We start from the raw sequence: 14,260 nt of genomic DNA on the forward strand, positions 1-14,260 counted from the left end.
GACCGTTCGCGCGCGGACCGGTGAAAACCGACGAGGCATCGCACGAAGAAAGTTCTCTCTCTCTCTCTCTTTCTCTCTCTCTCTCTCCCTTATCGAGCAACTTTTCCTCGGGCCGGCGCAACGGTTGCGTGCGAGATCCTATCGGCCGATTACCCCTCTGTATTCGCATGCTTGTTACGTTTTTACGACGTTGTATATTTCGAATGGCCGGCCCCCGCGGGACGCCTAGCTCTCCCGGCAAGCTTCCACGAAACTCGATGCTACCGGTCGCCGCCTCCGACCCTCCTCCTCTAGCTCTAGAGGTTTACTGCCCGGCTCGTCGCGGATATCTCGATACAATTTTCCCTCGAATTACAACGCCCTCGAACCGCGGCGGGAAACGACTCCGATGCGAAGTCTATTTGTCGCGGGTTGAGCTCGCGTGCGCCGAGTGAGACGTTAATCGGGGAGCTTTCAGAATTTTTTCTTGTAAATTCGATTAGGTTGTTCGGAACGTAATCTATCTTTGCCAAGGATATATCAAGGAAATACTCGTCGAGTATTTTTCTAAAAAACGGGGGAGCACTTTTGCGAAAATTTTGTAAAAAAGAATGGCAACATCTTTAAGGAAATCTGTTCTTAGAAAATAACTCGAGAACAGGAAGAAATAGGAAAGAAAAATGTCAATGTTATTTACAGAAGCCGAATTCATTTAATTACTTAATGTAGTCGTTTCATGGTCGATATAAATGCCGATGTCTATTGTTTATTTATGTCTAAATCGATTACACTTTTATCGACCGAAAGATTCTGTGATAAAGATATGTTTGCATTGTACTTGGGCTGATTGTTTTCTGAACCGTCCATATCTAATCGATTCCTCTTTAAACTGATGTAAGCTTCTAACATGCAATGCAATAATACAAGAGATTTCTCGTTTTTATCTCTTTCCCTTGAAAATGATCTTTTCTAACAGTGGTATTACAAAATTGATTACTAAATATTCGAAGGAACTAAATAACTAAGTAATTCACTGATTCTCCGTGAAATTACTAAGTTTACTCTAAAAACTACCTTTACGATATATTAGTTAGAGGGTTAATAAATATATAGATTTTTAACCGTTTGGCCTATAACCAAGAGTCTGACTCGTGGTGAAAAATTTGTGCCACAAGCGAAAACCACGAGTCCAACTCGTGGTAAAGAATTTGTGCCATAAACGAGAGCCACGAGTCAGACTCGTGGTAAACAATTTTTTTTGGTACACATTTTGCGCCAGTTCAGGTACGCGGCCGCGAACAGATGAATGGCACGGCGCGCGACCGATTCTCTTGTTTACTATAGCTCGCGCAATTGGCAGATATCGTGTAGGCCAAGGGGTCAATTATCTATACCTATTCGTCTTTCGAAAAGAAAAAATCTCAAATCTTAACCCTCTTAGTACCGGCCAAAAGTGTCTGTATCTGAGCTAAATTTTTAAAACTCGTTTGACGAAGTTTGATAAAGTTTCGCAAAGAAATTGCAAGAATTTTGAAAAGCCTGATAAATGGCATATTCAAGAAGGGAGAAGAAATAAGAAATGAAATTGTTGTTTAATAGAGATATTAAGAAAACTATCTTTTCGACAATATCCAATAACGATATATCGTTGTTCGGTGCTAAGAGGGTTAAGGGGAGGTAGTATGCGGTCGTTCGATGAAAGAACATTTGAAAAGGTGCGACACGCGTTCGCTTGAGCGTCGCGGGCAAGAACGGTGAACACGAGAGAACGATCGAGGCATGCGAAAGGTTGAGGCGACGATATTTCGAACGGTGAAAATACGACGACGTTGGCGAGCCTAGAGGAAAATCGTCGTGTCCCGCGTGATGGTGAAAAGTTATGGGTTGAATAGCTCGTAAAGGATCTCGAATAGTCGGCGGACGCGTAACACGCGCGGATAGAGTCGAAACCGGTGTGTGTGTGTGGGGGAGCCCCCACCCCCCTCCTCTCCCACCGTCTCGTCCTTCGGGCTATGTGCATACTTCGGTGTGCATAGCTTCCGCTCGGACAAACAATTCTCTGCCTACATCTGTCGATTTGTCTGGCCGCTTCGCCTACGCGCCGACACGACGTTTGCGCAAACGTTTCCTAGATAAGATCCCCCCCTCCTCCGGGCGTATACCTGGGAATTGACTGCAGTCAATGAATCGCCGTCACCGGCCATCCTTCCTACCTGCCTCGTAACACCCGGAGGAATACGACCGCGACCGCAGCGCCGAACACCACAGATAACGACGGCTGAGAAACGAGGAATCGTTGTAACTGTTTAGTGCCGGTTTTTTTTTCTCTCGCGCTCGAACGTCCGTTCCCGGTATCCGTGGCTTTTTGCGTTTACGCCCGATAATCGGCGGCAATCGCGCGGCGGTACAGCCGCGGCGCGCTCGTTTACGCGATCGTTCCCGCACGATACGTTTATGCAAATACTTTAGTTCCCCGAGAGCAATTTTGCGGAACCTGGTCAACGCAATTCCACGGAATCCCGCGTTTTATGAATTTTCCGTGATCTTTACGAGCCGTAAAGATCCGTGGCTCTCGCTCATTGTATCGCGCACGGGTATGGGAGTTCTTATTGTCTTCGAATCGTACGCCTGCGAATCGCTCGAACTGTTGTCTCGTTGCGTGTTTGTGTACAGCGAGTGCAAAAAGTAGACGGCAGACATTTTTAATCGAATCATTTTTTTATAATCGGCTGAGATGACCTAAATTTTTTGGTGACGTTAATCTTAGTTGGAGCGACGAACAAGCTCACGTTCTATCGACTTTTTTACAATAAAAAATATGTTTTATTAACACGTTGAATGCCACGCCCATTTTACAGGAATTGTCCGCGGCGCCACGATGAATTTTTTATTATGCGATACATATAATGTCACATAATAAAACTATATTTTATGTATAAATAAAACTATTTTCAGATGTTTTATAAGGCATTCATTTCCTCACACCGCTACATCAACGATGATGATAATAAAAAAATTATAAGTATTGTCATTTGTTTAAATTATATATATCTTCATCAATCTGAGCGCGCCGGTCACCGGTGGCCCCCATGGCGTCACTGCCAAGTTCAGTGCCGGTCACCGGTGACCCCCGTGGCATTCAACGTGTTAATCTATGATGTATTACTGTATCTATAAATAAGCCAGTGAATAATCTAAAAATTACGCGGTTTTCATTCAATTTGTAAATACCTGCACTATTCCGAAACGTGTCCGAAGACATTTCACACCCACTGCATCGAATCTCAAGCTGGCAACAAGAAGTTACATTTTTATCTGCACAGCGCCACGCGGAGATAAATAATTTCTGTTCGCCCCGCATTCCCGAGTACCGTTATTTATCAACGCAGCAGGGGCGCACCATTTCCGTTTAATTAGGCCACAAAGCGCAATAAAGTATGGTTCGAATGTGTTTTTCTTTCCCCCGGGCGAGGCGATCGCGTCGCCGTGTACGCAAAAAGACGATCGGGAATCCCCGATAATTAAATAAGGAGGGAAACCGGTCTGGATCGGTACGTCGATTCGTTTTCAGGCGCCGCGTGCTCACCCGAGCGGACGTCGGAGACGGGGACGCCGCGTCCTTACCAACGGGGGGACAGTTATTAAACATATTATTTCCCCCCCTCCGACATCGAATCGACGTCCACTGTGTTACGGTTTTTCGAGTAATGGGGCTACACGAGCCAAACGGCGACGGCGGGCTTGATTAATGGACGCGAAAAAGGAGAGAGAAGAAAAAAAAAGATGTTGGAGATCTACCTGTGATACTGCGTCTGAAGAAAGTTGAAGTCCTCCTTGATACGATCGCACAGCTCGCCGATCGAAAATTTATATTGCTGGCCAGGCTGCGGCGGACCCTGTAACAGAAAACAAAAACGAATGAAGGGTCAGCTCTCTCATCCGGCGATCCACCGGGGTTTTTCATTTGTCTCGGCTACGCGGCGCGCCGTTCTCCTTCGCAAAAAAGAAAAAACCCCGGTTCCCAAGGATGGGGGGAACGACCAAATTTTCACACGCGATACCGGCCCCGTCCGCAGATACGAATCGCGCGCGGTGTCGGTCATAAACTCCGCCATTATCTCGAGCGGCCGCGTTCTGCAATCGTAAATAAGTTACCGAAATTATGGTCGCTCGCCGATTCGCGAAGTCGTAACTCGCGGGCCGCATCTGTTATTAAGAATTGCTGCATTTAAACCGATGCGATACACCGTACACTTGGAACAATCGCGGCCATTTAGCAGCTCGCATCTGTTCGAACAACGAGCCTGTCTCTTGGCTCGGTGTATGGGGCAGACAATGGTTTCTGTAAGAAGGGTGAGAATGTTCTTTTAAAGAAACTGCGTTTTCTTGCTGGTTTTTATTCGGTGTCGAAACGCGGGGAATAAAATGGTCGGGAACTACGGACCTCCTTAATGGAGCGCTTTAATTGTTGATGTAATCACTATGAATGGACTGATATTGAGTTTAATACCGCTGTTTCAGAAGTAATCGGAATTTAAGCGTAATTACTTGACTCATTCGATGCATTTGTGATAGAGACGCACAGCTCGAATAAACGCAAATACAAGGATATTGTTACATTAATGTCAGCTTATTCTAATTATTAAAAGACAAAATATTTTCGTCTGTCTAATTACATATAATAATTGTAAGTAGTGTTCTACTTATTGATCCGATTCTTACATTTTTGTATTATTGTATTTTATTCTATAAAAAAAATATGTCACTACTAAAAAAATTAGAATGCAAAAGAATTAAAATACCATCCATTAAAATCTTAAATTTCTATTTCCCGTCTCGCTAATCGAATTACTTGAACTTGGATTTTAAGGGAATGTTTCGGGTTTATTTTCGACACCTGCGAAGATCTATCGATCTAAACAGTATCGCACCGTTCTCGATCGATCCGACCGTGTAATACGATCGACCGGGACTCTTCGTGCGGCGAGCGCGTCTCGTCGGAGTTATTTTCAAAGTGTAATCGGGCGACGTGATTGCGTACGGAACGAACGGTAATCCTTCGATGCGCCGGATGCAGTTGTCACGGCCCACGTAAGCAGCCGCCTCGAGGCGCGCATACGAACGCGAACGGCATAAACGGCGGAAATCGTGCCGCTGCTTCGGCTTCCGTTCGCTGATTACGCCTCCAGTTTAAACGTTGCGCGCACGGTTCTTCTCTCCGCCGGTCAATTTCAGCTCGTAAAAGCTGCGCGGCCGAGGACCCGGGGAGAGGAAAAAAAAAAAAAGAAGAAGAAGAAGAAGAGGATCCAGGAAACACTTTGCATGGAAATCGAGACGCGCGGGCGCGAGAGTAACATTGTTCCGCGTGCCGGCGAATAATCCCCGCCTCTTTCTCTATGGGGGGGAGGCAGAGAGAAAAGTTTCCCGTAAGTACACTAGTTGCGCCGCCCGTCGGTGCGCGCCGAGCGTAACGATGCTACGACTGCCGGTTATCGTTTCACAGATAATCGACGCGGTTGCCAACTGTATAATCGTCGAGTAATCGCGGTTAATTACTGCCGTTCGAGAGCTACCTCCGCCGCCGGCTCACTCGGCTACTTTTCCGAATAGGAAGTCGTTAGCCTTGTCTTCGCTTCGATGCCTGTCGTGTTCGCGGAGACGTCAGGGTGAAATAAGCATCCTTTTATCCTTAATTCCTTGTACTGTAATAACGCGTTAAGCTTGTTACGATGATTTTATATGTAATCCGATAAAAATGGAGGATACTTGTTTCCTTTAAATTGAAAAATTTGATCTTTTTGTTATTAGAGTATAGGAACTATATTAAATCGAGATGTAAAAGAAATAAAAATTGTGTTGGTCATGGAAGTTATTAATGACTAAAAAATACTAATTGATATAACTGTGAAAGAGATCACAGCGCAAATAGTGCCAAAAAATCAACTCTCTCGTATCGATCTCTGTTGAATGCGTATTGGTTCCTCGATATTTAAGTAAAAAATATAAAAGTTAATAAACGTGTCACAGATTTCAAAACTTTACATTACGTATTCATGGATATCGTATTTAAAAACGGACTCGAAAACTGAAAATTCGCGTCGCCCACGTGTAACTGATGCTCGACGAATTAAACACTGAGAGCAAGAAAACAGAATTTCATTCTTATATAAAGGAACAGAATAACACTAAAACGTGACAGATTATTACTGGAAATCTCTATTGTAAGATCAGAAGGTCCTTCTTCGTGCAGAGATTTCCAAAATCAGAAAATCGTCTCGGATCGATAAGGACCGCATCGAAGAGACGAGCTCTTCCTCTGCTCGCGTTGAAACCAGGGGGTGAAGAGAGAGAGAGAGAGAGAAAGTGGGTGGGAAGGAGAGACGGAGAGACGGGGCGGCGACGGCGGTAATAGTGGCGAAAATTCGGTTGCCGCTCCGGCATTTGAGAACCCGCTGGAAACCCACGCTTACCGACTTTGGCGGCAACTGTACCAGCGCCCACGACCGTAAAAGCCACATTATTACCGGTAGTACCGCCGCTACCCACCTCCGTATACCTGTCGGTAATAACGTTACGAGCGTGTTATCGATCGTTTTGCACGTCGTACCCCGCAAAACGGATACGCCACGACGGCCTCGTAAAAGCTGAAATAGTTCTCTCCTCCACCTCTCTTTACCCGTTCGCGCTCTCCCTCCGCTCGCCGCCGTCGGCCTTTGCTCTTTCTCTCCTCTCCTCGCCTCGCCTCGTCGCTCGGCGCCCTTTCTACAGTGATAAAGAGAACCGTCTCTATACGGCCCGCGATCCCATACGTGCCGCGCGCGGCCTCGGCCGTATTCCCTCCGCGTTTCATAAAGAAAGGAAAAAAGGAAAAAAAGAAAAAAAAAAGGGGGAAGAGAAGAACCCGGCAAACGTAAAACGTTGATCGCGGGGAATCCGCGTACCTCAAAAAAAACTCGGAATATGGAATGCGTTCCGATTACCGAGTGAGCGCGCTAATTAACGTTTTAATATTTTTCCAAGGCAACTCGTTAGCGTTTCGCGAGCCGCGCCGCTGCGTCGGAAATCTGCTGTTTGCTAGCACAGTACATTTTCGTATGCAACGACCAGCGCGAATTTCCGACGCGAACACGGCTAGGAACGGCGTGACAACTTGGTTCCTCGGGTTTGTTACGTGCTTTTGCGTCGCGTTTTCTATAGCGTTCGCGTAACCGATAGGTCTAGAACGGTTTCAGGACGTGGCACCAATAGGTGATGGTTAATAGGAGTTGTCGATACACGTTGCTGTATTTTAATGTACGAGTCAAATATTTACCATTATGATATTTTATATTATATTATGATATTATATATTATATTTCACCATTATGACTATGAAATGATGTTATATCGAATATCGCTGAACAACGTGGAATCTTTCTAAAAATTGTAGACAATTATATCAGACCATTTCCAAGTGTACAGTCGAAGTGCAATCATTGACTAATACAATTTCATCTGTACACGCTATATTAATATTGATATGAAATATTATTTGTAAACTTTGTTCTCTGATCGAACAAGTATCGTAACTGAACGGATGTCCTTCCGTATACTGAAGGATTTCCATACGCGTCTAACGAATGAACAAATAAATATATAAACGGGTCACGCGATCGAGTAATGCGCAGCGAGAAAAGCAACTCGATTAGACGCTCGGGGATTTGACGTAACCCGGGGAGTTCCGAAGACAAAGGGCAGTCGTCGAATGACACCGTTGCCGACCCTTACGGAACGGAGCCAGCCCCGAGACTTGGTTAGCAGAGATGATCGATACGGTTCTTATCAGGTTAGCGTAATATTTGCCGGCGACTAACACGGTCGCCGGTGGCCGCGAAGCCGTCAAAAGCGACGCCGCCGCCGCCGCCGTCGCCGCGTGTCTTATTTGTCGCGTGTAGGTCGCCGCGGCGAGAGACCGTGTGGCGGGGGCCCGCGGAACGGTTGGCGAGGGTGTGCGTGTACTCTTAAACGATACCGAACACGTGTAAACGCGACGAGATACCCCGGGCATCCGGTTAACGGGCCGCCTTAAAGGCCGAGCGAGCGAGCGAACGCGGGGCTTGCAAGAATCGACGGAGCCACGCGCTCTGCTGATCGGCAAAATCGTTGATCCCATTTGTCCGCGCAAAGCCACCCGCGGTCAATCCAATTAATTTATTGGCTTTTGCCGCTGAGCACCCATGCCTGCCTCCGACTGCCTCCCTCTCTCTCTCTCTCTTTCTCTCTTCCCCCCCTCTCTCTCTCTCTCCCCGTTTCCTTCTCTCTTCCTCTCTCACCGACGTTGTGCTTAACGGCACGTGCTTCCGTCGGTGCGCATCGTTGTAGGTAATACGCGCACGGGAAGAGAGGTGCGATCGACTCCGATGATCGTTCTCGATTGAATGGTTTTTCCATTAAACCGTTCCTGGCTACCGTGGAACTAGTCCGCTCACGGAGACACGGCTTTGCCCGGCTCGTGTGTCCGTGCGGAGACAAAGGTCTTCGAAATCGATGTCTAGATGATGTGCTCCCCACCCTCCGTCGAGATATTACGCGAATGCCCAGCGATGAGATGTTCCTTCGCGCGGTTATTAGACTAAGGATTTTGTGTATTAACGACGAAATCTGTGGTTGCAGTTTGAAACATTATTTTTAACATACTGGGATAAATAAAAGAGGGGAAGAATTTTCGAAGTGACTTGTTTGCCGCAATGTATGTGTAATATTTTTATTTTACAGAAAAATACGCAGTTCAGTGATTCTTTGTTCTTTCGCAGAGTTTAGAGTAAACGTGTAGTGTTCTAAACCTATTTATACATATAGTATTTATATGTATATACAATATATGCTTTGTGCATACAATACAAGTCATCGCGAAAATTGGAAATTTTCAACCAGCAGCTTTCAAGTTACCTGGAAATTTCTTTCGTCAACTACAACATTAGTTAGTGTAAGAAAAACATAAAAATGTTCTTAAATCTTACCGGTAAAGATTTAAACTAGTATATATGTTTTAAAATAAATAAAAGCGTTAAGGTCTCCAATGAATAGTAAACAGAGTGCGCATAAAATTATGAGTTCAGAAAGTAGAAAATAAATCATAGTCCTTTTTTGTATAAAATTGATTTACTTTCTATTTGTTAACACCCAGTTCTAAGTAACATTCGTAATACATTTAAGATCAAATACCTTTCAGACAAGCGGCGTAATAACCAAACAGCGTCAATATACGTCGATTTTATTTTAACTTTAAAATTTCTTGTTCCGTCGAACACATTTTTTAGACTTTCCTGCGCGGCTTCTACGATTGCTCTTTAAATAATAAAATATGTGCCGAATGTTTGTGCATCGCGTACCACGCAATATCTGCACAATATCAATATCTAGCGAGCGTCAAAATTCTGGTTGTCGAAACAAATGTCACGAGCTTCGCAGAACTCCATCCTCCATGAAATATAGTGAAACGCGATTCGTCCGGGAGACCCGATAGAATTAGACGTAATGTTCCGCCTCCGCGGAAAAAATACATTCGGGAAAATGACGCGCGTTAAGCGGATCACCCAGTATGTATATCTTCGACTAACAAATCCGCCGTCTGCCACGCCGCACACGTGCTGCGCTCATCCAGTTTCAGCGCCGTTAATATCTGTCGCACGGAACATGTTTTAATTACTCCGCGGCACGGGGGTCGTTTTTTTTTCCCCCGCGCGTTTCAAGAATTCCATGTCCTTCGTCTCGTTCCGCTGACATATGGATGATACTCGGCGCGTCGCAATATTATAATCGTCGTTCCTGCTGCCGGAAAACCAGACCGTGGTAAATATTTCCATTACGAAATATTAACTGCAATTCCAGGGAAACGCGTCCGCGGAACCCGAAACTCGCAGACCGTCTGAATTCTGCGAACGGAGCGCTGCTGGTCAAGAGGTCGAGTGAAAGTTCTTGCGATATCGATCGGCTTACACGCACCGACCGGCCTGCATTCGAACAATAAAAAAATGACGGCGTTCTTTGTTTCGGTTGAGAAATTGTTGTTCATTGCGATCGATTTGAGGGGGTATAATTTCATTGTGATTTATGGAAGACGTGAGAGATTCGAAGTGGAATAAGTAATTCTGAATTTTAAAGTATAATAATATCGATGTATTAACAGATTAAAATTATTAAATAAAGAATTAACTTCTAAGTGGCACCTGTTTATTGCAATAGATACACTAAATTTTTATTTTGCCTAAAAGTTCGCAGTCTAACGATAATTAGGTAGACAATTGTCATTTTGTCAAGACAATAGCCTACTTTGATTTTGTGTCGTGTCTTTTATAAAAATTATAACTCCGGAGTATTAATTCCATTTTAAAATTGTCAGTAGAGTATGGAACTCCATGCACTATTTTTCACGAATAATCCATTTAAACAAAAAATAAAAATCACGGTAAAAATGAAGTAGAAATGAACATCGCTGACGTAACTACACATTTCCTTCTCTGTATTTTACTCATCTACGAGCGCAGTAAAAGTATAAATATTCGCCGACTAATTGTCACTACATTTAATAACCACGCCGTTCGAAGTATTAAACAATTTGGAGGGTTCGCCCGAAAACAGCGTCGTTCGCCGAAAAATCCCCGGGCGTGTTTCGGATTGAATCGCGCGCGGTGTGCGTAAACAGGCGAAATCAACGCTGTGGGAGGAAGCGGGGGAGGGGGACCGCGTTTCACACCCGGCTGTCTGCTTGTATCGGCAAACACCGATATCGATATTCTGCCGAATATTTTGCGCGCGTGCTCGTTACAAAAGACGACCAAAAACCGGCAGGAACGCGGGGCTCCGGTTCGCAGGCGCAAAGATTAAATTCGCATTTTTCGATTTAATATTATTAGCCGAACGCGGCGGCGTCGAGCGTCGAGCGTGCGGGGCGTGCGGGGCGCGGCGGCAGAGGGAGGTTTACATCGAATCCAATATATCAGCGCGGGACCGATCGGCGTGATCAAATAAAGGCGTAATAAATAGGTGTCGTCGCTATAAAATCAAATTAAAGGGCGCGGTAAAAATTCGGCGCGCGCTGAACATTGTTTGCCGGCCCCGGCCGTGTCAATAATAAAGCGCGGGGCACAGGCGCTCGAGTCCCTCCCCCCTCCCCCCACGCGCGTGCTCTCGTGAAAATGCGGGGCTCGCACCCCCGGTCGCTTCATTTTTCCGAGGGCCGGGATTTTCGACCATGGCGAAAATTCCATTTTTTCCCCCCCTCCCGCGGTTTAAAATATTCATGGTTTTACATCGGCTGCAGCCAGAAATCGGCGGCCCTCGGTTATTCGGCGGGCGGGCCGCGCGCGGCGGGGTGGCGCGAGGTGAGACTGTACCAGAAAACGCAGTTAGCTCTCGCATCGAAAAGCGAAACGCGAATTATGTCGTTTCGACGAATAATGATGAGAGAGCGCGCGCGCGCGGCCGGCACCCGTCAATCAGTGTCCTTTACGTCCTGCGGCCGATTTAATTATCCGATAGCTCGACCCACCCGCGCGCGCGCACCCCCCCCGACCGCATCCTGTCCCCTCTTTCGCCTTTCCGCCCACCTTTTTTCCCCTCGATCGAGAGCAATCATAATAACGTGGTCGGTATTCAAATAACGCGGGCGGTTCGGGAAAGTGCCGTGAAATAGCCCGTCTATCACCGAATCGACGAAAAAATAATCGACATCGAGAACGTGTCGGTTTATTTCAATGCCGGGGTGATTCGACTTTTTTTTTTTTTTACCTATTTACCGCCGCGCGACTGTCTTTTATACGGTGCTCGCGAAGAGGGCGGATAAACGAATCCGACGGTGTTTTATTTAATCCCTTTGACACGATCTCTCGCGAACCCAGCAAAACATTTCCGTACTTCTGCAATGCTCTTTCCGCTTCCTTCGAACGCTCGGATTTCTTAGCCGCGGGAATTAGTCTTGGCAATTTACCGAATTAAGTTCCGTTCGTAAAATTGCGTGCCGTACTAATTACAAATTGTAATGCGATTAGAGAGAAATTAAATATACCGCGGTATCTAGACCGGGCAGAGTTCGTGAATTATTATTCAACGAGCGGCAGAGAAATCTTTGTGAAAATTGGATTAGAAAGAAAGCAGGAACGTCTGCTCCGAGTCAATTATTCGAGTATTTTATATTAATATAGATCGTGGCATGGTTGAAGTAAAATAATAAGTGTTCTTATTCTATGTATAGTATTCTAATCTTAAAATTCTAATTTCTAATTTCTATTCTATTCTCAGTTAAAAGTCTTCGTTCTAATCGAAAAGGACGTTCCACGAATCGCATAAAAAACTCAATAATGGAAGTTCTGAAACTGAACTCCAAAAGATCATTTGCTCCAAATATAGATCCATTAAGGAACAAAGCTCAAAGGACCATTGTTACTATCCGTAGCAGTCATCCAACCGACGATAAACTGTATCAAGTGTCTACCTACGCAATAGAAACTAATCGATTGCATCGTATTGTAGCCGAATGTTTCGAACACTTCTCCTTAGTGCTATAGTTCTAGAAGTATCGAGTAAAGGATCCATCCTTTGTTATCGGAGGGTTGACACCTCTATCGAAAACATTTCCTGTGTATTTTGTATTTAATATTGATTTTAAGCTTGTTAAATTACACCGACCTTCTGCTCACAGTGTCACATAGTATTTTTCGAAAAAGTGATATTGTCACACGAAGATTGAAATTAATATTGATTAATAATAAGTAATAATAGTAATAATAATAAATGATTTGTTTCTTCTTTAAATATAGTCCAATTCATTACTTTGCTTCCACTTTCCTATTTTCCTGCAATATTTAATTTATTTAATTTTCTTTGTATTACATTCCTTTTCCTACTTTACTTTACCATCATTTTGTAGTGTCACATTACAAGTCAATTGAATAAATTGTAATAAATGGAACGGTGTTTTAGAATGTTCAAATTATATTCTGAAATTTTTTGAGGCCAATAGAATCGCTAGTTTTTCAATGACAGTTGTTTGAAAATTGAACTTGATCTGAGTGATCTAGTACGACGTATAGTCCGTACATGACAAGATGGCGTCTTCGTGTTTATATTCCCCCTCCTACTAGCTCAGTAACTGCGCAGCTATTGGTCGCTAGCGTCTACCGTCGATCGTCGTCAACCAATAACGATCAATAGCTGCAGTAGTGAGGTAACTAGTAGGAGGGGGAATGTAAAGCCAAGGCTGTCTTCTTGTCGCGTGAAGACTATACACGCTTCTCATAGAAAAAGTGACAGTGAAAAATCAATCTAAACAATTTTATGCATCATAAGTAATTTCTGAATAAATTCTTTAAGTCTTCAATCACGAGACAACTATTAGAAAACTGTAATTAAATAAACAAAAATTCCGTATTGAATGTTAAGGAATTCGTAATTACCCGAAATCTAAAACAGTTGAATTACTAAACTCGAACGCCAAAGTGTCGTCTCTATCAGCTAAATTAGATTTTATGAGATCGTCGGGGACAGTGGCGTCGAATAACCGTGCAAAAGACGCGTCCTCCCGCGCTGCCGATCAAACAACGCGTCGCATATAGATTTAATGAAACAAATGCTCTCGAGGAGCCGCGGCGCACGTTTCACGGCTCGCAGGTACGGTTTGTCAACGATCCTAATAACTCGGCGCCGCACAAAAGGCATTACCTATGCATCAGAGGGAATGGCGGCGAGCGTGTCGTGGTGCGCATTACGGCGGATAGCGGCAACAGAACCAATCAGTTGCGTTTGCAGCCACTCAAGTACGCTTAAGTGGCGCATATCACCGCGCCTAATTACGTTAGTTCCATCGATCCTGACCGTCCACTAAAGACCGGATTATCAGGCTGCATTATCGGCCGAGTTAAGGGCCTCTCCATAGTGTGTCCTCGGCGAGCGAGCGACGGCGTCGTCGTCGTCGTCTCTTCCCATGAAAGCGAAATACAACCGTCAAACCGTTAAAGACACATTAATCATTTCACGGATCGATCCCGAGGATGAGCTCTCTGCTCCCTGCTGAGCGAGCTTTATACATATTAACGGGTTAGTAAGTGAACCGTGTCTGCCACGATAAAGAGCGAGAGAGAGAGAGAGCGAGAGACGGAGAGCCCGTGGAGGCAAGCGTAGGATGGAAAGGAGCCGCGAAGCCGCGCGCGCGCTCGTTCGACCAAGTTAATTACCATAATTGCCTAGTAATAATTGAACAAAAAGGAAAAGTTTTTGTAGTCGCGAACGGCGTCGCGCGCGCGCG

The 14,260-nt window shown here is 45.0% G+C and overlaps 1 protein-coding gene across 1 annotated transcript in view; it reads right to left on the reverse strand.

Moving 5' to 3' along the window:
- LOC144475498 (protein groucho) overlaps positions 1-14,260 on the reverse strand; it is a 170,741-nt gene that overhangs the window by 124,674 nt on the left and 31,807 nt on the right. Inside the window, exon 2 of the mRNA XM_078191459.1 lies at positions 3,778-3,875. Coding sequence (XP_078047585.1) covers positions 3,778-3,875 — 98 coding nt within the window. The remainder of the gene's footprint in view (positions 1-3,777; positions 3,876-14,260) is intronic.

Source organism: Augochlora pura, chromosome 2 (assembly GCF_028453695.1).
Source record: "Augochlora pura isolate Apur16 chromosome 2, APUR_v2.2.1, whole genome shotgun sequence".
Lineage (NCBI taxonomy): Eukaryota > Metazoa > Arthropoda > Insecta > Hymenoptera > Halictidae > Augochlora > Augochlora pura.